General features: G+C 45.9%; 2 protein-coding genes across 3 annotated transcripts; one reads left to right on the top strand and one right to left on the bottom strand.

The window, feature by feature from the left end:
• Positions 1-1,023: 1,023 nt before the first annotated feature.
• LOC100284213 (cation transport protein chaC) lies at positions 1,024-3,219 on the top strand. 2 transcript variants are annotated; one of them, NM_001157108.1, is given in 8 exon segments: positions 1,024-1,462; positions 1,564-1,640; positions 1,883-1,933; positions 2,304-2,360; positions 2,447-2,487; positions 2,570-2,641; positions 2,756-2,835; positions 2,931-3,156. In NM_001157108.1, coding segments are annotated over 8 exon segments (564 nt in total). In that variant the 5' UTR covers positions 1,024-1,350; the 3' UTR covers positions 3,005-3,156.
• A 1,300-nt stretch (positions 3,220-4,519) lies between these two features.
• Positions 4,520-6,806, bottom strand: LOC103642777 (aspartic proteinase nepenthesin-1). Its single transcript, XM_020545708.3, has one exon. It carries the CDS (start codon positions 6,397-6,399, stop codon positions 4,855-4,857), a length of 1,545 nt encoding a protein of 514 aa, XP_020401297.1. The 5' UTR covers positions 6,400-6,806; the 3' UTR covers positions 4,520-4,854.
• Between the last annotated feature and the right edge of the window lie 20,262 nt (positions 6,807-27,068).

Genomic DNA, 27,068 nt, shown 5'->3' with positions numbered 1-27,068 from the left:
TATTCTACAAATTTGGTGGAATGAGATCATTTCTCATATTATTACTAATTATTAGCATATGAGGAATAAAATAGTGATTGATCAACTTATTTCATTTCATAAAGAAAAAAGAGTGAGAAGTGAGAAGATAATAAACTATATCGTTCCTTAAACCAAACACGCTGTAAATACATTGAAAGCAATAAGTACTCTATACTCTCTACTTATCCTATGTCTCTGCGTTTGTGTCTGAGGCTAGAACGGATTATGGATACAATACAAATAAGTACCGCAGGTAGAAATCCGCGAGGTGTGAGTCACACTGGGCATAAAACCCGAGCCCGAAGCTCGAAACCCGAAAAACCCGAACCCGTACCCGTATAACCCGATACCCAATGCCCGAAAAGTTTTTGTGGGCAATAAAATATAAAACCCGATATTATTTCGGGCTTAATCGGGTAGCAAACTTCGGTACCCGAAATACCCAAAAAACCCGAAATTAGATAAAGGTATGTTTAGCCTGCAACCTCTAGGCAGTCACATGCTCATGTACGTGATGTGTTGCTTGGTACTGTAGGGTTCTGCTTGGTTTCAGAGGCATGCTCATGTACGCGATGTGCCGCTTGAAAATGACGAGTTGATGACTGCAGGGTTAGTGCATATATATTTTTGAGATGGACTCTTTTTAGTTTTTGCCCAAGTATATATATGCACACTCTTGATCGATGTAGTGGTGGTGCTATTTCCATGAAGCAACTCTACTGATCTGTGAACACTCGTGATGCTGTTTTTTCCAATTTTTTTTGCCAAAATATGTGCGCAATTACTATCTATAAAAATGATCTATAATGAAATCGGGTAGAATGGACTACCCATACCCAAACCCGAATTTTCTGGGTACCCGAATTTTCGGGTTTAGCTAAGTTCGGGTCCATATTCGGGTACTGCTTTTGAAAACCCGAATTCTTGAAAGCCCGAAATACCCGACCCGAAAATTTGGGCTAACCCGAATGCCCAGTCCTAGGTGTGAGCAAACCATGACGTAAGTTAGGCTTCTAGCCACTTGTCGCGTTGGGACAAAATGAAAAGGGAATAAATAAAAAGAGAGAATAACTGGCTAGTTGTCGTCTGCCTCTCGATTTCTGCGTGATTCGCCTGCCTGCCTTCCTTCCTGTTGGTTGCTTCTTTCTACTCGCGCTCGCACCAACCAGAGGAGCAACCGAGCAGTAGCGACTCCTCTGCGTGAGGCCTGCCGTCATCCCCCGTGGGCCGTGGCCGTGGCCGTGGCCGTGCGCAAAAAAACAAACCATCCTCGATTCGACCGGAGGGGAAGGAGACGCGCCGGGAGAAGGGGGAAGAGACGCGGCGACCATGTCTCCGATCTGGGTGTTCGGGTACGGCTCGCTGATCTGGAACCCAGGCTTCGCCTACGACGACCGCGTCGTCGGCTTTGTCAGGGACTACCGCCGCGTCTTCTACCAAGGTAACCTCCACACCCTGCTTACCTGCTTGTGCCTGCAATCCGTCCGTCTTCACGGCCGCGGCCTCAAATTATTCTTCCTTCCTTTGGCGGCGGGTGGACAGGGAGCACGGACCACAGGGGCACGCCGCAGTTCCCCGGGAGGACCGTCACGCTCGAGCACCAGCCCGGAGCGACTTGCGTAGGCCCTTTCTCATGTCCACCCTCCTACTCTGTCAATGTAACTGCTAAGGACAGACTGATTACTAGGACACGCAAACCAAATGAATTAGTAAATTCATGGTTGATGACATGTCACTCCCACTACGTCATGTTATCATGTAGTACATCTTTTTTACTTATCGTTTTGGATAGCCTGGTAATCCTCTTCGCAGTCCATGCGATTGATTTTGCGAGCTAATCTGTCTATTTTACATCTTTCAGTGGGGAGTTGCTTACAGAATAAAGGAGGAAGATAAGGAGATAGCTTTGGAGGTATGTTTATTGCAAGCCAGGCAGATGCAGATATGTTTTGTTCACTAGTACTGATCGCGCACAAATATCCCATGATGATACTCAGATTGTTTGATGATTGGGATATTGCTGATGTTACTTGTCATTATGGAGATTTAGAGATTGGTCGATGTACCAAAACTCATATGTTCTTTCCTACAAACTGATTATATCTAGATACTATGACGATTTAAGTCATGAATGGGCTTATGAAATTTCGGTATATATATCAACTTATATGTGTTTATCGCGATGGTATACGTAGCAGCAAATCTCTGCACATTCTGATACTCCGTTGCTTACAGCTTTATATTGCTTCTACTGGCATTTATCTTCAGATTTAAATTTGCAGTATCTTGAGGTCAGGGAGAAGCAATATGATGAGAAGGTTTACCTTGACTTGTATACTGTAAGATACGAGGGCTGGATCTATTTCCCTTTGGATAATGTTCGATATGTAACTATTACGGAGTATTAAGTTGTAATAACTTTCAGGATTCATCGCCCAAAGTACCAGCTGTCGAAAATGTGATGGTGTAAGTGGTCCTATAATTTTAAATAAACATTTCAACGCACTAAAATTTCACTGACAGAACTGAATCATTACATGGGTAACAGATACTTCGCCACCAGTAACAAGGAGAACAATCAAAACTATCTTGGTCCTGCACCTCTGGAAGAAATGACCAGGTATGGCATCCAATTAACTTCTGCATTACTAGATCGCGCAACTGAAACTATTGTTAGCTTATGATAGAACCTGTGCGCTGTTTAGTTCCCTAAGAAAACTCTTGCCGTATTTAGGCAAATTTACCTTGCTCAAGGCCCATCTGGACCTAACAAAGAGTATGTGTTCAAACTCGAGGACGCGTTACACAAATTAGGTAAGGTTACATTTCGTTTTATCTCTTTTATAGTTTTTTTATTCAAAACAGTACAATATGTTCATGGACTGCGAAGCTCAAAATTTTCTTGTCAGGAGTTGTAGACCAACATGTCCAAGAACTGGCAAATGCTCTGCGTGAGTATTCTGACACCGAGTTATCTAAGTGAAAGATCACATTTACCCCTTGTTTGGAGGGTAAGGATTTATAAATAAAGTTAGAATTCATTCATGCATGTCCCAACATGGATATATTCTTGTAAGCTGCGTTTTGAGTGACTACATTACGATTATATTCCTGTGCACATGTGGTTTGCAAAAATCTGTTGGTTTCCCCTGTTCACTTTTTCTGATCTAGGAGAGCGATCATTTGCTTTGCTTTCTACTTCTAGCAATGAGCAACAAAAAGGCGACCAGGAAAAAAGATGAATGGACCAAAGAAACGATGGGCAATCTATTATATGCTACCAAAAAAAAAGTTTACATCATTGTAGACTTTCCAGGTTTATCTCACTATCGGTGTTAATAAACGGATTTCATATTCGACCAATCTTATCAGCAGTTATAGAGTTTCTCCTCGAGCGCTGCTCCCTCCTTTCGCTACTCTGATTACTGAATGGATACGCTTTTCTGCAAATACACTTCAGGAATTTCTGACAAATGCTAATATAGAGCACCGATGTCTAGTCCCCAATCTCAATGTACAAATTCTCTAAAATCCTGTCACGGAGTACAAGATCACGAGACCAAGTTTCCAGTCCATGCGGAACCTATCTGTTGCAAGGAGTCGCAGATGGCCTTGGTGAAGGTGATCTTGCCCCGGCGCAGGTGGTAGAGGACATGCATATTCTCCTGCTGGAAGTTCCCAAGAATGGACACCCCGCTCGTCTTGCCGATCATTGGGCTTGGGCACATCATCCTGCGGTGTTGCCAGCGGTTTTGCCTTGTTTGGGCCATATAAAACTGAGGATGCTGGTGACAATCCTGGGCTGCAGCACGTGTTTTCTACGCGGCAGGGTCGGCTTGGCCCAGTTAGCTAGGCTGAATTTTTACTGGCCTCATTTCTACATTCTGATTGACTGATTGTTACTGGCCTCATCGGACTGTTTAAGCATCGCATCAGTTTAAATTTTATAAAACTCACTCAATCAAATCATTCTCACACTCATGCTCCACTAAATTTATTAAACAAAGTATACCCAGACTTAATACACTATCAAAACCATTCACCAGTTTAAACTTGACAAAACTCACTCAATCAAATCATTCCCACACTCACACTCCACTAAATTTACCAAACAAATTGTACCTAGACTTAACGCACCACCAAAGTCAACGATTCCGATCGTTGGATAACCACGTATCTTTTACTCAATTCTAATGCACAATATTATTTAGATCATCCCTCATCACTCCCCGCTGCCCCCAACCTCCCACTCCCCGCATCCTCACTCACGTCGTCGCCGTCAACCCCTCTCCTTGCGATGTCACCACCGTTGGCCTCTCTCCTTTTTCTCCAGAGAGTGGTAGCATTAGCACGTGTTATATGCTAGTTTAAAATAAGTGATAGGCCGGTAAGGCTATCTTCAGTAGCTTGCTCATCTCAATCTCTATATTTAAAATTTAATCTACGAACAATGCAGAATATAGTGCAAAACAATGTTTTAGGTGATCGAGACGGTATAAAGAAAGTCAAAGCAGATAGATATCTCATATCTGGCAAGGCAGGGATTTCGCAAGTCAATTTGAGGCCATCACATTGACCAAATGGGTCTCCGCCTCCGCCCAAGAGACGCAAACCAAATCATAAAGCGAGGACACCATTGTTCCAGCAGTAAAAGAAGATGAAAAAACAGCGCGTGACGATGAACATGATATATACTCCGCACGTCAACATATTGATCGCTGACCGGTAACCACCCGGGCGTCGTCACATGAAGACCCAACCGGCCCATCCAATCCAATACGAATCGCCTTCGCCTACACGCATACACGTACACCCGGCACGGCGCGGCACACGTCACAACTTGTTGCACTCCGCGGGCGCGAACGAGAGCGTGTCCCCGGCGACGTCGTACACGAACTGGAAGTTCTGCTGCTGGAAGTTGCCGATAATGGAGAGGCCCCGCGACGCCATGACCGTGAGGCAGAGCGCGCCGGAGGCGGAGTCGAGCACCATGTAGTTCTCGGCGGGGAGGTCGAGGTCGGCGCCGCCGTCGAAGTGGAGCACCAGCTTGGGCACCTGCACCTGCACGTCCTGGTCGACGGCCCCGGCGGGGCCCTGGAAGCAGAGGTCCAGCCCGATCTCGGAGGCGTCCACCGTGGGCAGCGACATGTGCGCCACGAACGCCTTCCGCAGCGCGCGGTAGGCGCGCAGCTCCAGGTACGTGATGGAGGTGCCGGAGTCGACGATGACGCCGCCCGTGCCGTCGTCCTGGATCGCGAAGGCCGAGCTCGGGAGCGCGAGCCTGGTGGAGCCGACGGTGAGCCCCGTGAGGGACACGTAGTAGAAGGACGGCTGGCTCGGGTTCTTCACCAGCGGGGTGGTCTGCGCGGGCGCGGTGGCGGCGCTCGCCGAGATGCCGGCGGCGGAGCCCAGGAGGAGCGGGCTGCGGCCGGCGGCGTCGTCGAGGGAGGTGAGGCAGTAGGAGAAGCGGTCGATGCCGAGCTGGGACACGAGCGAGAGCGGCCCGCGGCCGAGCCCCACGAGCCCGGCGCCCTGCGTGAAGCCGTCGCCCTCGTTGGTGTCCCCGCAGCCGAACGCGACGCCCGGGACCTTCTGCCTCGCCAGCGTGAAGGTCTCGGTGGCCAGCACGCCCTGCGTCGACGAGGCGTCGCCGTAGGTGTAGGTGTAGCCGCACGGGCTGGACGCGGACGACGACGAGGACGAGGACGCGCAGGTGGAGGTGGGCAGGTCGGCGCACAAGGCGCTGGAGCACGGCAGCGCGGCGTAGGTGGAGGACGCGGCCGGGTCGAACACGGGCGTGGTCTGGTTGAAGCACTCCACGCACGGCTTGCACTGCGTCCACACCAGGTCGCTGCCCGTGTCCACGATGGCCGCGTACGGCAGCGCGGGCGTGCCGACCGACAGGTCCATGAGGAACTCGCCGTTGCCCGCGTGGACAGGCACCTGGAGGTCCTTTCCTCCTGACCCGTCCCCGGCGGCGGCCGCCTTGCTGCTGCTGGTCGACGCCGCGCCGGTGGCCCGCGCCACGAGCCGCGACATGCGGTGGTGGCTCCGGCGCGCCGCCCGCTGCAGCAGCTGCAGCCTCGAGTAGTTGCCGTGCGCGTCCACGTGCGTCAGGCGCACGCGCAGGCCCCTGAGCTTGGGGTTGGGGCGGGGCGACGGCGTCGCGGCCAGCGCGCCCGTGGTGGCGCCACTGGCCGCGGCCACCGCCGCCACGGCCACCAGCAGAAGCAACCGTGCCGCCGCTGACGACGGCTCCATGTGTTTGTAGGCTTTGCCTTGGAGTCTGGAGCTCGGCAGCAGCGAGAGAGAAGGCACAGCGCGCGTCGCGTGTGCTTGGTTCTTTCTTCTACTGGGCGACACGAGTGTGTGTGGCATACTTTATATATGTCGTGACCGTGAGTTTCCGTATGGATTTGATCTGGTAGTTATAGTTAGGTTTGCAAATGAACGAGATGGCTGCCTGGTCTCGATCTCTGATTCGTAAACAAGCGTACAGTACAAGCTCTCAAGAGAGAGAAAACGAAGAGAGTACAAGGACGACAGACAGACAAGCTAGTAGAAAGAGACACGATCGACAGGTTAGGTGTCGAATCAGCACAGCGGCCATCATCCGAAGCAGAGACGTGACGGTGGTTTCTTCTGCTGGGCGACGCCGCCGAGACGACGACGACGCACCGGAGCAGTGCGTGGCCTTTTAGGTCCAAACTGTTACGAATTTGATCCGTACGTGCGTTCCACTCTACGCAACGTTCGCTACTGCAAAAAAGTTTTTGTTTTTACTTCAATACATGCACGTTCTCTAGCTAGCTAGCTCGATATGGCATGTACGTACGTACGTTCGTGACACCGGTCTATACTAGCTAGGCCGCGCGCGTGGCTCTTTTGTGACGAAGAAATTAAGTATATATATAAATAAATTAGGCATTGTTTGACTCCTTTCTGAAAAAAAGGAAGGGAGGGCTAGGTAAGCCAACATCTCTCTCCCTCTGTGCGTGCTGTGTGGATGCCCAAGGGCCAAGGTTGGTGAGCAACCGGGCGGTCCAAAGTGGCACTTCTCGATGGATCGATAATATGATATCGATGATGATGATGATTAATTGCATTGGCTAGCCCGGCCCCCTGACCCATGTTCATGTTCTTCTTCTAGGAGTGGCCTACCCGGTTTGTTTCCCTTGCAACAAGTAGTAGTAAATCATGACGGCTCACTTCTCTCTCTGGGTGATGATTAGGCGCACCGATCGATCATCATCATACGATTATCATCTGTCCCGCGTACGCTCTCTTATATTCCAAAACTAACGCATCCCACACTCCGTCTTTTACACCGTGCAGTGCTTACAAAGTGAAAACCTTAAAAATAGGGAGCGAGACAAGAGGTACTAGCTAGGGCAGCGAGCCACACGTACGTACGTACGTACGTACATGAACCTCTCATCCCGAAACCAGCAATTGTCCCCCAAATTTTTTTTCTTGCTTCTTCCTACTGTTAAACAAATGTTTCCAAAATTTTCGCAAATGGTGAAGTGAGCAAGCTAGAGCGGCCAGCGCGCGCGCAGCTCTTTTACGAGAAGCTTGTTATCACAAAGGTGGTGTTGTGTGGTTCGGTGAGCAATTCTGAGCTGCTATGCATCCTTTTCTTTTCTTTTTTCAGAAGAGTCGTCGCCGTCTGTGGGTGTAGGTGAGACAGCAACGCTTCACCTGCAGACGCATATAGAACTTCGTGTAGTATTTCGTGACGGCTGGTAGTCCTAAGAATCTGGGTTACTACGTAGATCAGCGACGTCCATCTTCGCTGGGTCCGCCGGCCCCGCCTCTCTAATCTAGCTGGGGCAGGTGCCCAAACTATATGATTGTTTCTAAGATTCCGTGTGTGTCCCTGTAGAATCGTATGTCATACGACTAGATAACGAGAATGTTTTCGCTACGTGTCTTTCTCTCGCTACGTACTTATCGTACTATGTCCATATGCATACCGGAAAGATCAAAAGATCAGTAATAACAAACGTCTTATGGGCTATTTATTTGAGCTGTGGTTTTTATATTTTTTTTTAAAAAAAAAACTATTGTTGGGCTTTATGACGTTGTTAGCTTTCTAAATTCAGGAACCTATAGAAAATCTACTAAACCAGTTTTTTTAGCCTCTTATATAAACTCCGTTAGCTAATCTTTAGTCTTTCTAAAAGCTGAACCAAAAAAATTGTTTGTTTCATCTTCTAGCTATATATGCTGAGAAACCGTCTAGCTCAAACAAACAAACATCAGCTGGTGCATATGCATGTACTGTTTACGGTGGAGTTTGAAATAGGTGACAGGGTGAATAAGAGATAGCCGTTTACACATGATGGCAACGATGGATCTATAGAGTATGCCGAGTATGTATCAGTATACCCTACAAAACCAGCTGTCAAAGTGTATATATATATACATATACTATATAATAATATATATACTGTATATATAAAAAGGAAAAAAACATCTCGTCATGACGGGCGAGGGCCCATTAATTGACGCGGCCCAAGCTTCGTATACAGGATGTTTCAATTTTCTATTTCTCTACTACACCATATGACTGTAACGAGGGCGTTCACCCGGGCGTCACCGTGCCCCCGCCCCCTGCCAGTCTGCCACCATCGCGCCCGATCCCCCAGCCCCTGCCAGTCCGCCACCATCGCGCCCGATCCCCCAGCACCATCGCGCCGCCACCATCGCGCCGCCGCCAACCCCTCCCATCTACGCCTGCCACCATCAGCGCCCTTCCTTATGCCCCCGCCACCATCGCGCCCAAGCCCCGCCCCCGGCTCTCGCACACGACGCCCGCTGTGCCTCCGCCCCCACCTCCATCTTCCCGTAGTTCCCGCCGCTGCCCCTTTTCTCCCGCATCCCGTGATTGGGGGGCCAACCTTCCATCTCCATCTGCTGTCCACACGCACCAACCACCGCGGCTCCTCCTCTGATGCCCACCACCTGCTGATGCGACGTGCGAGGAGCCAAGCGAGCAAAGGGTCCTGGACACGAGAGCGGCGGGACCGCCGCATCGCGTTGCGTCCATCTGTGTCGTGCTGGCGGTTGCACGGCGCGTGACAAATGGGGCCGTCGGATCCCATCGGATCGAGTCCATGTACGCCGAAGAGGAGGGAGGGGGCGCGAGGTGGACTGGGGCCGTGAGGTGGACTTTAGGATGCAGGCACATGGGTCCCCGGCGATGGCGGGAGGTGGCGGCGCCGCCACGGCGGCGGCGGCTGGGGCGGCGGTTGGGATGCCGTCCCAGGCCATGCTGCCGGTGCGACGGCGGTGCGAGGGCATGACCATGGGAGCCAGCACGCTCGACCTCCGCTCTGGGCTCGGCGTCGACCCCTTCACCCTCGGTGAGAACCCTAACCACCCGACTCCCCCGCAGGAATAGGCGGTATGTGGCTGCTTCCTTGCGTTACCTCTCCGTTTGCAGGGAAGGGTGCTCCTAGCCCCCTGTCATTTGTATACAGCTCGCGTCATGTTTAAGGTGTACATTGTTGGGGATGCAATAAGGGTTGTATGTCGGTTTTCACTTCCAAATGTTGATGAAGGTGATCTGTCGAATAATGCTGGGGTATTTTAGTTTCCAAGGGTCTCTTGTGCTACAACCAGTACAAATGATGCAGATCGCAGCCAGTGCAAATGATGCAGATCTTGACCCTGGTGTTGCTGGTGCGTGTTGCTTGTCCAATTTTTTGTCCTTGTAGGTTTTTCCGTTGCATTAGAAAACACTGTAGGCAACTGATTTTCTAACATGCCCCTATCAGAACTTCCTCCGAGACCATTGCTTGAGATCTTGGCACGAGAACTACGGCGACGACTGGTAATGTGATTCTTGCGCCTTCGTGAATTAGTCTCATTTTGCTTTTTGCTTTCACCTGATTGGCAGGGTCTTAGACTATTCAACATTGATATGATTAGGGAGCACATAACAAGAGACCGGTTTTGTGTCATAGACATGAACTACTTTCCTGGTATGTGGCTGCTTCCTTGCGTTGCCTCTCTGTTTGCAGGGAAGGGTGCTCCCAGCCCCCGTCGTGCCCCTCGGCCCCTCCCAACCCTCGTCGTCGTAACGGAGGTATATTCTGCCCTGAATAAATGATTTCTGTTGTATTGTACTTACATGTGTTTTTATAAGGATGTAAGGAGGGCCCAAAAACTTGCCTCAAATCGACGCAGACCTACCATCGACGCGCATTTGGGTGTTCGCTTAATCGTCCTATTTAAATCAGCAGGGTGCTGCGACAAGCCAGCGGATGAGCGTGGCGATCCCGCTGGAGCAGTCCATCACGCCGGTGCTTCAGGACTTTATGAATCTCAACATATTCTATCTACCAGTGTATTACTGTGGAGGTGAGGAGCTTATGGTGATCAGGTCGTTGTTAGTAAGGGTATTTCATCCCTCTGTTGCTTTGGTCTTTCTTGTTGCATCTGATGATAACGAAGTTTGTATTATTTGTTGCTCTGAGAGTTCTATGATTTGCGCTACGGCCTCGTCGTCGACTCCCACGTCCATGAGACCACCTAGGAGTTGCTCGTGTACAGCTAGCTCTACCAATTCGAGGGCCTCTCGAACTACACCTCTGGCATCATCGACCATGTCCGCCTCCAAGGGATGACGATGATGAGGAAGATACATAAGTGGGAGGTATTGATATACAAATCTTTTTAGTTAATAGATGGCTAACAGTTATAGTGATATAATTGTTTGTTTTAATATGTCGTGAATTGCAATGGTTACAAGTGCCTTTGTTTTTTGTTTTGCGAGAAACATACCACTTGTCTGGTGTCAAGGTTCTTCATGGCCTTGATAAGGTTTTGGAAGGTGGTGCAGTTGTCATGACTCTTAGAGATCATAGTATTCCTTCTAATGGGGATATCAATGAAAGTAAAGTTTCCTATCTCTTTCCCAGTTATCTTTTCTCCATCTGCCCATCTCCAACCATATGTTTTTGATGGTTTTGTTCCTGACCAACATTTCAAAAGCTAAGCTTTCTGAGTATTCAGAAAAGATTGAAGCACTAGCTTCTAGGCTCGCTGCTTCACTGGTACATTTCTATTGTATTCATTCATTTATTTGAATTGTTCCTACTATCATGCTTAGTTTAGTTGCTTGCTCTTTATAGAATTTAATTTAAATCAATCACAACATATGATATTATTTTTTATCTTGACTGTTACCTCTTATAGCTTTTAGATTGGATATACTTATTTGTTATTATTATATTCTTGTTGGTGCAGCCTGAAAATGAAAAGCCAATTACTGAAAGCGGAGATGAAATCTCTTATGAAGGAGCAAAGGCAAAAAGTCCAATATCTTTATTATCGGGACTACAAAGGAGATCAATGTAAGTTCAGTTTGGTTCATTTTATTTATTTTCTTTTCTTATGGTATGGAGTCAACAAATGGAATTAAATAGAGCCCATGCTAAGTTTGGACCAAGTCATCACGAGAGAAAGGAATCTATTGGAGCACCTATAAAATCGGATGTGGAAGCTCATGCTCATATTCAGAAGCATAGGTATGCCAATCTATAAAATTGGATGTGGAAGCTCATGCTCACATTCAGAAGCATAGGTATGCCAGTTTTTTTCTTAATCTGTGAGAAGTTATCTTAGGCTCCAGATCAATGCCCACATTATTCTTATCCACAACTTCTTTATTGCACATGCACAATCTATTTATAGGACCAATTATTTGCCTGGTGTTAGTAAATTGATGTGTTGTAAGCTATAATTGTTGTCGTGCCTATTAGCTTCATTGTTATAATTGTTTGAGGATTTGTGTGTCATTTTGTGTCATCAAATGAAGGTTGTGCTCTTGTTGTTACTTGAACTTCTTACCACATAGAAAGCTTCAAGAAGATTTAACTGACGAAATGGTCAAGTTAAACACGGTTGATGGAAGGAAGTTAGTGAGAGCACCTAGAGGGGGGTGAATAGGTGATCCTGTAATACTTAAAACTTAAGCCACAAAAACTTGGTTAAGTGTTAGCACAATAATCACCAAGTGGCTAAAGAGGAGTCTCAACAAAACACAATAACCACAAAGATATCAATCACAGAGATGGCACGGTGGTTATCCCGTGGTTCGGCCAAGACCAACGCTTGCCTACTCCACGTTGTGGCGTCCCAACGGACGAGGATTGCAATCAACCCCTCTCAAGCGGTCCAAAGACCCACTTGAATACCACGGTGTTTTGCTTTGCTTTTCTTAATCCCGTTTGCGAGGAATCTCCACAACTTGGAGCCTCTCGCCCTTACACTTGAAGTTCACAAAGAAGCACGGAGCAAGGGAGGGATTAGCAACTCACACAAGACACAAAGATCACAGCAAATACGCACACACAAGACCCAGACTTGAGCTCAAGAGACTAGCACACTAGAACGGAGCTCAAATCACTAGAATGTCGAACAAGTGCGCAGGAATGGAGTGTGAGTGATCAAAAGTGCTCAAGGAATGCTTGGTATACTCCTCCATGCGCCTAGGGGTCCCTTTTATAGCCCCAAGGCAGTGTAACACCCACTTTGTAAATTGCTAGAAATAATACCAATAGAGAAACAATTTCTCTTTATGTGAGTTTGATCTTTAAGCATCATCATATGTGAACACCATGTCCAAAAACAATTAATAAAAAGATATGCTACTAAATCATTGCATCATGCTGAATATTTTATTTGTGTGTGCATTTTTGTGACAATATTATAATAATGTAAAAAAAGAAATATGTTAAATATCCAGATGGGGGTTTAAATCCTAAAGTAATCCTAGAATTAAGAAAAGAGAGAAGGAAGAGATTATACAAAATAGAGGAAAATAAATATATGAGAGAATACATTTTGTTCCTAGTAATATTTTAATTTAGGTATTTAACTCAGTTATGAAGCTCACAAACAAGTTTGAATTCAAAATGGAGATTTAAAAATGAAATGAAACAGAAAATAAAAAGAAAAAGAGAAGAAACTTACCTGGGCCTCGGATCCCACTTTCGGCCCACTAAAGAAAACCCTCGCCTTGGCCCATTTCTCCACCCGCACTGCTGGACGGCGCCGACAAGCGGGCCACCCAAGTCAGTCGCGGGCGCGCCTTCCTCCTTCCCTTCTTCCGCTGGCAGGTGGGCCCGAATCATCGCGGCATCTTCTCCGTTGCAACGGCCACTGCCGGATTCCGCGCGCGTGATCCTCGCCATGGGCCGCTCGGTTCAGCTGGGGTGGTTCGCCTTCCCCCAGGCCGTCCCTAGACTACAAATGCCTGGGGCACCGCAACCTCTACCCCTCTCTTACGCTGCACCTAGGATGCCTCCATCATCGCAGAGGAAGAAACGTGAGTGCCGCCGCAGGGAGAGAGAGAGAACACGAGAAGTCGAGCGCAGGTTTGGGATCTTTAGCGCAGGGGCGGGGGCGGACCGCGGTGTTCCTTACGTGCCTCGCTGTAATCGGTCGTGGCATCAATAGGGCGGCGCGCCGGGATTTCGCCGTCGGAAAACAAGGCTCGCCGTCGCGTAGCATCTCCCGTGGACAATCCTGCTCGTGCTCCTAACTCCGGTATGGTCTCTTTGTGCAGCTCATCTTGTTTTTTTTATCCGTTGTGCGTAGCAAACCACGACCCCGCCGCGTTATCGGACGGGTTAACTCGCGCTCATCGGCGGCGCACTTGCTGGTGCGGGTGACCGCCGTCGGAAGCAGGGGAGGAAGACGACTTCAGGACCGTAGATTTTGCAACCTGCGTCTGCGGTTAGATGGACAGTAGAGCCAGCGTCAGCCGTGAGATCGTAGTTGGGCGGTTCTGATTTAATCGCGCGTACCCCCCCCCCCCTTCGATCAATTACATCGTGTCCGTCGATGTCAGATCCGGCGGTCGCAATGAGATTTTCGCGCATTAAATCCAGATCCTTGGATGTGGATCCGAGGGCCACGGCTCCGTACCGCTTCATATGATAGATAGATCTAATCCTGGCGGCCGATTTCCGATCGGACGGCCGTAGTGTCCCCATACCCTTTCGGTCGGACTCTTTTATTAAAGAGCCCCTGTATTATACTGACCTCAACCCGCGGTCCTCGCCTTGGGTTTCTGAGTCTTGGAACACTTTGCGCCAGAACCCTTGCCTTGTCTAGTTATTGAGGCCTAGTCCAGATTATTATAAAACCCGAGAAATTGAATTATAAAAGAATTTTTAATGTGAAAATATATGCTAGAACTTTGTTAATTCATAGAAAATTCATACTTGCTCCAAATTACTTCATTCTAGTTTCTAAAATTTTTGTAATTTTATTCTTTATCACCTAGAGCCTCTGTTATGTCATGAAAACAGTAAGAAAATTTATTTCACACTTAATCCTATTTTAAACACATAAAACCTTTGAAAATCCATAACTTAAATTCTATAACTCCAAAAATTATGATTCCTATTCCTAGAATTTTATTTTATTGAGTAGATTATTACTGTGTATTTTGTATATATGTTTGGTGTAATGTTAATTTCTCTATATGCACTGTGTTTGTTTGTATTGTGACGAGTAGAAGAGCCCGTGACCGAGGATCCTGGTGAGCAGCAGGTTGAAGTAGCTGAGCAGGAGCTCATTGAAGGCAAGTTGTGCCCTTGACCACTTTTTACCCAATAATGTTCTTTAATATCACTTATCTATGCATAGGTTAATTTTGATGGGACCCAATAGGTCACCCTAGATTGTTTATCTCATTACCTTGTTTACCCCTGAATCACTTGGGTAGTTTGCTATTGCTTTACATGGTTTTGGGATAATCATTTATTATATCTATGTTCCAATTCTTTTGTTATTCTATTTATGTTCATGTTATGATCATTAATGTTAATTGGAACATAGAGCTTAACTTGAGAACCACGTGCCACCACAAGGGTTTAATGGGACGCCCTTGGCTGACTAATTAGGAAAGCTAGTGGAAGACTACCTTACCCGAAAGGGGCAAGGGCAGTAGGGGGGTGGTCAGTGTAGGGAGGTCCCTGGTTGATTTTGCTGCGATGGCGGTCAGCCAGGAACCCTGCATTGGAACTTCCTATAAACTGTAGCGGGTTTTCGGAAGCTAGTGGAACTTTGTAAAGGCCTCGTAGTGTTGCCCTGCCGCGCTTCCTAGGTAGAGGTATATGGGATTCGCGACCCCTTGGCAGATGGGTAGCATGACTTGTGGGTAAAGGGTACAACCTCTGCAGAGTGTAAAACTGGTATACTAGCCGAGCTCACGGTCATGAGCAGCTCAGGACTCTCTGATGTTTAAATTATGGAACTTAAATTCAATTTTGTCATTTGCATTTGCATGGGTTTATTATTAATTTTGTTCTCTATTATTTTATTATGGTTTGGTATTTACTTACATCTAGTAATTGCTAATAAAAGTTTGACCAACATTAAAAGCAATGCTCAGCTTTAACCATTCTCTTTGATAAGCCTTACACTCCATGAGCTCCCACCTTTGGTGAGTTCATGTCACATTATTCCCCACAACTTGTTGAGCGATGATCATGTGTGAGCTCACCCTTGCTGTCTCACACCCCCCCCCCCCACAGGAGAAGAGCAGGTGGTTCAGGAGGAGCCACAAGGCGAGGAGTTTGATCTGATCTAGGTGGCGTTTCTCAGTTGACATTGGCGCCAACGATCCTTAGTTCGTGTTATATTTATCTTTTATTTTTGTAAGTCTTCCGCTATGTAATAAATACTCTGGTTATTGTGACATTTATCTCTATACACTCTGTTATTATATGTGTTGTCTTCTTGGCGCATGTATGAGATGCACCTGGCTTTGTTCTTTAAAGCCGGGTGTGACAGAAGTGGTATCAGAGGAAATGTTGACTGTAGGACGAAACCTAGATAGAAATGGACAAACCTTTCCTACTTACCTTACTCTGATTCATTTCATACTTATCTCATCTTGATCGTGTCTCACCTTTTGCTACTCTACTCTGATCATTCTTACCTTTTCTACTCTGAGACAAGATGGATTGCACACCTTGGAATCCTACAACTATGAACTTTTTCAGAGATAGGGAACCTAAGACGAAATTAAAATTATTTTCTCTATTAAAAATGTTGGTTGATTGTACTGATGATCAATGTTTGATTTGCTTCTTTGATTGATTGAAATAGTATAGACGGGCATCTTAGCATGTACCACCATAAGGTAATGTATTAGCTTTAGTGGATAACACACTAATCTACTTAGCTAATAAATCTTCCGCAGTAACATTCCTCGTAATTACTCGCCTTGTCTACAATTCTTCCTTTCTTACCCTGTGTTTCTAACCCAGATGGGCTACCCCTATAGTGTTAGAAGAGAGCACTATGGACGTGATCCTTGGTATGTCATAGTTAAGAAAGGCAAAGGCAGTATATATACTGTGCTAAGGGAACTGTAGAACTCACCAGTTCCAAAGGATAAAGATTTGAAGTTGAAGTTGCAGTAACTACCACCATCAGTCTAACAACATTCTTAGAAGATGAGAAGTTTGTGGGTGACAACATCCGTGCAGTTAGGGATTATCCGGATGTCTTTCCAGAGGAGTTACCAGGGATGCCACCTGATAGAGAAGTTGAGTTTGTTATTGATCTCCTACCTGGAACCGCCCCTATTTCTAAACGGCCATATAGGATGTCCGTAGAGGAGTTGAAGGAACTTAAGAAGCAGTTAACTGAGTTACAAGAAGCTGGGTACATTCGTCTGAGTTCCTCACCGTGGAGAGCACTGGTTCTGTTTGTACAGAAGAAGGATGGATCGCAAAGAATGTGTGTGGATTATAGATCTCTCAACGATGTTACTGTGAAGAATAAGTATCTGTTACCCCGTATTGAGGATTTATTTGATCAAATGAGAGGTGCTAGAGTATTTTCGAAGATTGATCTCCGATCCGGATACCATCAGATGAGGATTAGACCATCGGATATTCCCAAGACGGCTTTCTCGACTCGATATGGATTATATGAGTTTACTGTTATGTCGTTTGGATTAACCAATGCACCAGCTTATTTTATGAACTTGATGAATAAGGTGTTTATGGAGTATTTGGACAGATTCGTCGTGGTGTTCATCGACGATATTCTTATCTATTCTAAGAGTGATAGTGATCACGAGGAACATCTGAGATTGGTGCTACAGAAGCTACGAGATAACCAGCTACATGCCAAATTCAGCAAGTGCGAGTTTTGAATTGGCGAGGTGCCATTTCTTGGTCATATTATTTCTAATGGAGGAATTTCAGTGGATCCTGCTAAAGTTAAGGAGATAATGGAATGGAGAGTACCCACTACCGTTACGAAGATTCGGAGTTTCTTGGGATTAGCAGGATATTATCGGAGATTTATTGAAGGATTTTCTAAGATTGCTAAACCTATGACTTCGCTTTTGGAGAAAGGACGAGAATTTAAGTGGGACGAGAAGTGCCAAGACAGCTTTGAGCAATTGAAAAAGAGGTTGATGTCGCCACCAGTGTTGGTTATGCCAGACCTACAGAAAGGATTTGATATCTACTGTGATGCATGTGGCCAAGGCTTAGGATGTGTGCTCATGCAGGAAGGACATGTGATTGCCTATGCTTCTCGTCAGTTACGGAAACATGAATTGAACTACCCCACTCATGACTTGGAATTGGCAGCCGTTGTGCATGCACTTAAGATTTGGAGACATTACATTATGGGAACCAAGTGTCAAGTATACACGGATCATAAGAGTTTGAAGTATATATTCACTCAGAAGGATCTCAACCTTAGGCAACGCCGTTGGTTGGAGCTTATTAAGGATTATGATTTGGAGATTCACTATCACCCAGGCAGGGCGAATTTGGTTGCAGATGCCTTGAGTCGAAAGGAGCATGTTCATTCAGCTGTTGTGGCCCAGCTACCCGATGAGATTGCTGAGGATTTCAGGAGCCTTAACCTGATAGTTGCTCACACTGAAGGAGTTACCATTGATGTGGAACCTACTTTGGAGCAAGAAATCCGCAGAAGGACAGATTGGTGAGGCTAAAATACAAGAGATTAATGATCTGATTACCAAAGAACGAGGTCCAGAATTCATGGAGAATGAGCAAGGCACTGTGTGGTTCAAGGACAGGATATGTGTTCCTAATATTGAAAGCCTTCGTGAGACTATTTTAAAGGAGGCCCATGACTCAGATTATTCTATTCATCCTGGTAGTACCAAGATGTATCAGGATTTGAAGTGAAAGTATTGATGGTATGGACTAAAGAGAGATGTGGCTGCATATATGGCTAGTGCGATGTGTGTCAAAGAGTTAAGGCCGAACATCAAAGACCAGCTGGACTATTATACCCATTAAAGATACCCGAGTGGAAGTGGGAAGATATTGGTATGGATTTTATTACTGGATTGCCTCGCACCTCAAAAGGATACGATTTTATATGGGTTATTGTGGATAGACTGACCAAAGTGGTTCATTTCATTCCGGTCAAGACTACTTATAAGTGATCTCAATTGGTTTAAGTTATATATGGCTCGGATTGTGTCTCTACACGGTGTACCGGAGAAGATCGATTTGGATAGAGGATCACAGTTCACCTCCGGACTTTGGAAAAGTTTTCATGAGAATTTGGATACGAATTTGAAGTTTAGTTTGGCCTACCATCCTCAGACTGATGGACAGACTGAAAGGACTAATCAAGTATTGGAAGACATGTTGAGAGCTTGTACCCTTCAGCATGGTAGTAGTTGGAACAAGAGTCTACCTTATGCTGAGTTCTTAGCCCAGTCTGAAGATGTCACCGTTCGAGACTCTGTATGATAGGAAATGCAGGACTCCTCTATTTTGGGCCAGACTAGAGGAAGACAGTTCTTTGGGCCTAAACTTATTCAAGAGGCAGAAGAGCAAGTCCGTATAATTCGGGAGAATTTGTGGGTAGTTCAGACCAGGCAAAAGAGCTATGCTAATAATAGAAGAAGACCATTGGAATTTGAGGAAGGAGATCATGTGTACTTTAAGGTGTCACCACTTCGTGGATTGAGGAGAGTTAAAGTTAAGGGCAAATTGTCCCCTCGCTTTATTGGACCATTCAAAGTTTTTAGGCGAGTTGGAGAGATAGCCTATCAACTCGAGCTACCTGATAATCTATCGGATGTGCATAATGTGTTCCACGTATCTCAACTGAAGAAGTGTCTCCGTGTTCCTGAGGAACAGTTACCAACGGAAGAGCTCAGTGTTCAGGGTGATTTGACTTACACGGAGTATCCTATCAAGATTCTTAATACATCGACTTGAGTTACAAGAATAAGGTGATAAAGATGTGCAAAGTGCAATGGAGTCGCCATGGAGAAGATGAAGCTACTTGGGAGAGAGAAGAAGAGCTTCGCATAGATTTTCCCCACCTTTTCCCTAGATCTTCTTAAATCTCGAGGACGAGATTATTTTTAAGGGGGGTAGGATTTGTAACACCCACTTTGTAAATTGCTAGAAATAATACCAATAGAGAAACAATTTCTCTTTATGTGAGTTTGATCTTTAAGCATCATCATATGTGAACACCATGTCCAAAAACAATTAATAAAAAGATATGCTACTAAATCATTGCATCATGCTGAATATTTTATTTGTGTGTGCATTTTTGTGACAATATTATAATAATGTAAAAAAAGAAATATGTTAAATATCCAGATGGGGGTTTAAATCCTAAAGTAATCCTAGAATTAAGAAAAGAGAGAAGGAAGAGATTATACAAAATAGAGGAAAATAAATATATGAGAGAATACATTTTGTTCCTAGTAATATTTTAATTTAGGTATTTAACTCAGTTATGAAGCTCACAAACAAGTTTGAATTCAAAATGGAGATTTAAAAATGAAATGAAACAGAAAATAAAAAGAAAAAGAGAAGAAACTTACCTGGGCCTCGGATCCCACTTTCGGCCCACTAAAGAAAACCCTCGCCTTGGCCCATTTCTCCACCCGCACTGCTGGACGGCGCCGACAAGCGGGCCACCCAAGTCAGTCGCGGGCGCGCCTTCCTCCTTCCCTTCTTCCGCTGGCAGGTGGGCCCGAATCATCGCGGCGTCTTCTCCGTTGCAACGGCCACTGCCGGATTCCGCGCGCGTGATCCTCGCCATGGGCCGCTCGGTTCAGCTGGGGTGGTTCGCCTTCCCCCAGGCCGTCCCTAGACTACAAATGCCTGGGGCACCGCAACCTCTACCCCTCTCTTACGCTGCACCTAGGATGCCTCCATCATCGCAGAGGAAGAAACGTGAGTGCCGCCGCAGGGAGAGAGAGAGAACACGAGAAGTCGAGCGCAGGTTTGGGATCTTCAGCGCAGGGGCGGGGGCGGACCGCGGTGTTCCTTACGTGCCTCGCTGTAATCGGCCGTGGCATCAATAGGGCGGCGCGCCGGGATTTCGCCGTCGGAAAACAAGGCTCGCCGTCGCGTAGCATCTCCCGTGGACAATCCTGCTCGTGCTCCTAACTCCGGTATGGTCTCTTTGTGCAGCTCATCTTGTTTTTTTTATCCGTTGTGCGTAGCAAACCACGACCCCGCCGCGTTATCGGACGGGTTAACTCGCGCTCATCGGCGGCGCACTTGCTGGTGCGGGTGACCGCCGTCGGAAGCAGGGGAGGAAGACGACTTCAGGACCGTAGATTTTGCAACCTGCGTCTGCGGTTAGATGGACAGTAGAGCCAGCGTCAGCCGTGAGATCGTAGTTGGGCGGTTCTGATTTAATCGCGCGTACCCCCCCCCTTCGATCAATTACATCGTGTCCGTCGATGTCAGATCCGGCGGTCGCAATGAGATTTTCGCGCATTAAATCCAGATCCTTGGATGTGGATCCGAGGGCCACGGCTCCGTACCGCTTCATATGATAGATAGATCTAATCCTAGCGGCCGATTTCCGATCGGACGGCCGTAGTGTCCCCATACCCTTTCGGTCGGACTCTTTTATTAAAGAGCCCCTGTATTATACTGACCTCAACCCGCGGTCCTCGCCTTGGGTTTCTGAGTCTTGGAACACTTTGCGCCAGAACCCTTGCCTTGTCTAGTTATTGAGGCCTAGTCCAGATTATTATAAAACCCGAGAAATTGAATTATAAAAAAATTTTTAATGTGAAAATATATGCTAGAACTTTGTTAATTCATAGAAAATTCATACTTGCTCCAAATTACTTCATTCTAGTTTCTAAAATTTTTGTAATTTTATTCTTTATCACCTAGAGCCTCTGTTATGTCATGAAAACAGTAAGAAAATTTATTTCACACTTAATCCTATTTTAAACACATAAAACCTTTGAAAATCCATAACTTAAATTCTATAACTCCAAAAATTATGATTCCTATTCCTAGAATTTTATTTTATTGAGTAGATTATTACTGTGTATTTTGTATATATGTTTGGTGTAATGTTAATTTCTCTATATGCACTGTGTTTGTTTGTATTGTGACGAGTAGAAGAGCCCGTGACCGAGGATCCTGGTGAGCAGCAGGTTGAAGTAGCTGAGCAGGAGCTCATTGAAGGCAAGTTGTGCCCTTGACCACTTTTTACCCAATAATGTTCTTTAATATCACTTATCTATGCATAGGTTAATTTTGATGGGACCCAATAGGTCACCCTAGATTGTTTATCTCATTACCTTGTTTACCCCTGAATCACTTGGGTAGTTTGCTATTGCTTTACATGGTTTTGGGATAATCATTTATTATATCTATGTTCCAATTCTTTTGTTATTCTATTTATGTTCATGTTATGATCATTAATGTTAATTGGAACATAGAGCTTAACTTGAGAACCACGTGCCACCACAAGGGTTTAATGGGACGCCCTTGGCTGACTAATTAGGAAAGCTAGTGGAAGACTACCTTACCCGAAAGGGGCAAGGGCAGTAGGGGGGTGGTCAGTGTAGGGAGGTCCCTGGTTGATTTTGCTGCGATGGCGGTCAGCCAGGAACCCTGCATTGGAACTTCCTATAAACTGTAGCGGGTTTTCGGAAGCTAGTGGAACTTTGTAAAGGCCTCGTAGTGTTGCCCTGCCGCGCTTCCTAGGTAGAGGTATATGGGATTCGCGACCCCTTGGCAGATGGGTAGCATGACTTGTGGGTAAAGGGTACAACCTCTGCAGAGTGTAAAACTGGTATACTAGCCGAGCTCACGGTCATGAGCAGCTCAGGACTCTCTGATGTTTAAATTATGGAACTTAAATTCAATTTTGTCATTTGCATTTGCATGGGTTTATTATTAATTTTGTTCTCTATTATTTTATTATGGTTTGGTATTTACTTACATCTAGTAATTGCTAATAAAAGTTTGACCAACATTAAAAGCAATGCTCAGCTTTAACCATTCTCTTTGATAAGCCTTACACTCCATGAGCTCCCACCTTTGGTGAGTTCATGTCACATTATTCCCCACAACTTGTTGAGCGATGATCATGTGTGAGCTCACCCTTGCTGTCTCACACCCCCCCCCCCCACAGGAGAAGAGCAGGTGGTTCAGGAGGAGCCACAAGGCGAGGAGTTTGATCTGATCTAGGTGGCGTTTCTCAGTTGACATTGGCGCCAACGATCCTTAGTTCGTGTTATATTTATCTTTTATTTTTGTAAGTCTTCCGCTATGTAATAAATACTCTGGTTATTGTGACATTTATCTCTATACACTCTGTTATTATATGTGTTGTCTTCTTGGCGCATGTATGAGATGCACCTGGCTTTGTTCTTTAAAGCCGGGTGTGACAGGCAGCTAGGAGTCGTTGAGAGCAATCTGAAAAGGCAATTCTTGCCTTCTGTCGTCTGGCGCACCGGACAGTCCGGTGCACACCGGACAGTGTCCGGTGCCCGATTTCTTTCCTTCTATGACGAAGCCGACCGTTGGCAGCCAGAGAGCCATTGGCGCACCGGACATGTCCGGTGCACACCGGACAGTCTGGTGCCCCCTTCTAGCCGTTGGCTCAGCCACGTGTCCCGCGCAGATCGCGCGGCCGACCGTTGGCTCACCGGACAGTCCGGTGCACACAGGACAGTCCGGTGAATTATAGCCGTACGTCGCCAGTGAATTTCCCGAGAGCGGCCAGTTCACTCAAACCAGCCTCGCGCACCGGACACTGTCCGGTGCACCACCGGACAGTACGGTGCTCCCAGACTGAGCAGAGTCTTGGCTGCTCGAGCCAAGACATTTCCAATTGTTCTTTTCCTGTTTCCAGCACTTAGACACAATACATTAGTCCATAAAATAATGTACTAAGTCTAGAAACATACCTTTTGACATGATTTGCACTATGTCCACCCCTTTTCATAGTTTAACACAAAAGCACTTGTGTTGGCACTCAAACACCAAAATACTTAGAAATGGCCCAAGGGCACATTTCCCTTTCAATCTCCTGCTTTTTGGTGATTTATGCCAACACAACATAAAGCAAATAGAACAAGTGTAAAATCACTTCAAATAAGAACTCAAACTTGTTTTGATTCAAATTTGGCATATATGGATCATTCTTTGCCACCACTTGGTTTGTTTTTGCAAATCAAACTCAAATTTCTATTTCTAAGTCAAACACACTTGTTAAGACATGAAGAGAGTCGTTCCAAGAGAAATTGATTCAAGATTTCAAAAACTCCCCCTATTTCCCATAATCAACCATTCTCCCCACAAGAGACTAACTTTGGATAATAAGAAGCAGACACGAGTATTTTAACAAAAAAAAACTCTAACTCTACTTTTTCAAAATTCTCAAGTGGTAGCTGATCCAGTTATTGCTTTAGCCTTATTTTCTCCCCCTTTGGCATCAAGCACCAAAACGAGATCAATCTTGGCCCTTTTAACCTCATTACCTCACCAAAATCTTCAATTAAGAGTAAAAGGCAAGAAGATCGTAAAGATGAACTTGAAATAAGTTACCCTCTCATCGGAGTGCAGTGGAAGTCTTGCATGGTCCAAGTTCACCTTTCCCTTTCAAACCTCCTTAGAGACTAAATCAAGCAAACTCAAGCACATGGTTAGTCTCAAAGGGTCAAGTTGTAACACATCTCCCCCTAAATATGTGCATCACTTTGCAACGGACTTGTGAGGTCCGGGGAGTGCTTGTACAACTTGAGCACCATAAATAAGCAACAAAGTGCATAGTGAACATGATAAAAGGCATAAACACAGGTATGCTATAAATTAATCCAAGTTCCGCGAATCTAAGACATTTAGCTCACTGCGCAACTTGCAAAAGGTCTGCTCATCTAGAGGCTTGGTAAAGATATCGGCTAGCTGGTTCTCGGAGCTAACATGAAACACTTCGATATCTCCCTTTTGCTGGTGATCTCTCATAAAGTGATGTCGGATGTCTATGTGCTTTGTGCGGCTGTGTTCAACAGGATTATCCGCCATGCGGATAGCACTCTCATTATCACATAGGAGTGGGACTTTGCTCAGATTGTAGCCAAAGTCCCTGAGGGTTTGCCTCATCCGAAGTAGTTGCGCGCAACACTGTCCTGCGGCAACATACTCGGCCTCAGCGGTGGATAGGGCAACGGAGGTTTGTTTCTTAGAACTCCATGACACCAGGGACCTTCCTAAGAATTGGCACGTCCCCGATGTACTCTTCCTATCGACCTTACATCCAGCATAGTCGGAGTCTGAATATCCAATCAAGTCAAAGGTAGACCCCTTTGGATACCACATCTCGAAACAAGGCGTAGCAACTAAATATCTAAGAATTCGCTTCACAGCCACTAAGTGGCACTCCCTTGGATCAGATTGAAATCTAGGACACATGCATACACTAAGCATAATATCCGGTCTACTAGCACACAAATAAAGTAAAGACCCTATCATAGACCGGTATGCTTTTTGATCAACGGACTTACATCCTTTGTTGAGGTCGGTGTGTCCGTCGGTTCACATTGGAGTTTTTGCGGGCTTGGCGTCCTTCATCCCAAACCTCTTGATCAAATCTTGTGTGTACTTCGTTTGGGAGATGAAGGTTCCATCCTTGAGTTGCCTCACTTGGAACCCAAGGAAGTAGCTTAACTCTCCCATCATCGACATCTCGAATTTCTGAGTCATCACCCTGCTGAACTCTTCACAAGACTTTTGATTAGTAGAACCAAATATTATGTCATCGACATAAATTTGGCACACAAAAAGATCACCATCACAAGTCTTAGTAAAAAGAGTTGGATCGGCTTTCCCAACCTTGAAAGCATTAGCAATTAAAAAGTCTCTAAGGCATTCATACCATGCTCTTGGGGCTTGCTTAAGTCCATAGAGCGCCTTAGAGAGCTTACACACGTGGTCGGGGTGTCGTTCATCCTCGAAGCCAGGGGGTTGCTCCACGTACACCTCCTCCTTGATTGGCCCGTTGAGGAAAGCGCTCTTCACATCCATTTGGAACAACCTGAAAGAATGGTGAGCGGCATATGCTAGCAAAATACAAATGGACTCTAGCCTAGCCACAGGAGCAAAAGTCGCCTCAAAGTACAAACCTGCGACTTGGGCATAACCTTTTGCCACAAGTCGAGCCTTGTTCCTTGTCACCACCCCGTGCTCGTCTTGTTTGTTGCGGAACACCCACTTGGTTCCCACAACATTTTGCTTAGGACGAGGCACCAGTGTCCAAACTTCATTCCTCTTGAAGTTGTTGAGCTCCTCCTGCATGGCCAACACCCAGTCTGGATCTAGCAAGGCCTCTTCTACCCCTGTTGATGGCGTGGCAAGCCGTGTTCACGGCTTCCGACCAAAAGCACTCGGGGGTCTTGAACTCTCCAAGCATCGTCCTCGCCATATCGATGAGCGTCCTGTTCTTCCTCTCTACCACACCATTTTGTTGTGGTGTGTAGGGAGCGGAGAACTCGTGCTTGATCCCTTCCTCCTCAAGAAACTCCTCCACTTGAAGGTTCTTGAATTCGGACCCGTTGTCGCTTCTTATCTTCTTCACTTTGAGCTCAAACTCATTTTGAGCTCTCCTTAGGAAGCGCTTGAGGGTCCCTTGGGTTTCAGACTTATCCTGCAAAAAGAATACCCAAGTGAAGCGGGAAAAGTCATCAATAATAACTAGACCATACTTACTTCCTCCTATGCTTAGATAGGCGACGGGTCCGAAGAGGTCCATATGTAGCAGCTCCAGGGGTCTTGATGTGGTCATCACATTCTTGTTGTGATGCGCTCCTCCCACTTGTTTACCTGCTTGACAAGCTGCACAAGGTCTATCTTTTTCGAATTGCACGTTAGTCAAACCTATCACGTGTTCTCCCTTTAGAAGCTTGTGAAGGTTCTTCATCCCTACATGTGCTAAGCGGCGATGCCACAGCCAGCCCATGCTAGTCTTAGCTATTAAGCATGCATCTAGACCGGCCTCCTCTTTTGCAAAATCAACTAAATAAAGTTTGTCGTCTAATACACCCTTAAAAGCTAATGAACCATCACTTCTTCTAAAGACAGACACATCTACATTTGTAAATAGACAATTATATCCCATATTACATAATTGACTAACAGATAGCAAATTATATCCAAGGGACTCAACTAAAAACACATTAGAGATAGAGTGCTCATTTGAAATTGCAATCTTGCCTAAGCCTTTCACCTTGCCTCGGTTCCCATCACCAAATTTTATTGAATCTTGGGAATCCTTGTTTTTGACGTAGGAGGTGAACATCTTCTTCTCCCCCGTCATATGGTTTGTGCATCCGCTGTCGATAATCCAGCTTGAACCCCCGGATGCATAAACCTGCAAGGCACATTTAGGCTTGGGACTTAGGTACCCAACTCTTGTTGGGTCCTACAAGGTTAGTCACAATTGTCTTAGGGACCCAAATGCAAGTTTTATCACCCTTGCATTTTGCCCCTAATTTCCTAGCAACTATCTTCCTATCCTTTCTACAAATAGCAAAGGAAGCAATTAAAGCATGATATATTGTAGAAGGACCATCCATAACTTTCCTAGAAACATGAACAATATTCTTTCTAGGCACATGATGAACATATCTCCCAGACATATCTCTATCATGCATATAAGAAGAACTCGAAGCAAACATAACATGTGAATCATAAGCATGTGAATCATAACTTCTATAGTCATTTCTAGCATGTCTC

Source organism: Zea mays, chromosome 10 (assembly GCF_902167145.1).
Source record: "Zea mays cultivar B73 chromosome 10, Zm-B73-REFERENCE-NAM-5.0, whole genome shotgun sequence".
NCBI lineage: Eukaryota > Viridiplantae > Streptophyta > Magnoliopsida > Poales > Poaceae > Zea > Zea mays.
The sequence above is the reverse complement of the archived record's forward strand: the minus strand, read 5'-3'. Positions and strand labels throughout refer to the sequence as shown.

Excerpts from the sequence above, each read along its gene's own strand:
- LOC100284213 (XM_008663789.3), top strand. The coding sequence starts at position 1,351 with ATGTCTCCGATCTGGGTGTTCGGGTACGGCTCGCTGATCTGGAACCCA. Across the intron at positions 1,934-2,303 it reads ATAAGGAGATAGCTTTGGAG|TATCTTGAGGTCAGGGAGAA; the intron begins GTATGTTTATTG and ends TTAAATTTGCAG. Across the intron at positions 2,642-2,755 it reads CCTCTGGAAGAAATGACCAG|GCAAATTTACCTTGCTCAAG; the intron begins GTATGGCATCCA and ends TGCCGTATTTAG.
- LOC103642777 (XM_020545708.3), bottom strand. The coding sequence starts at position 6,399 with ATGCCACACACACTCGTGTCGCCCAGTAGAAGAAAGAACCAAGCACAC.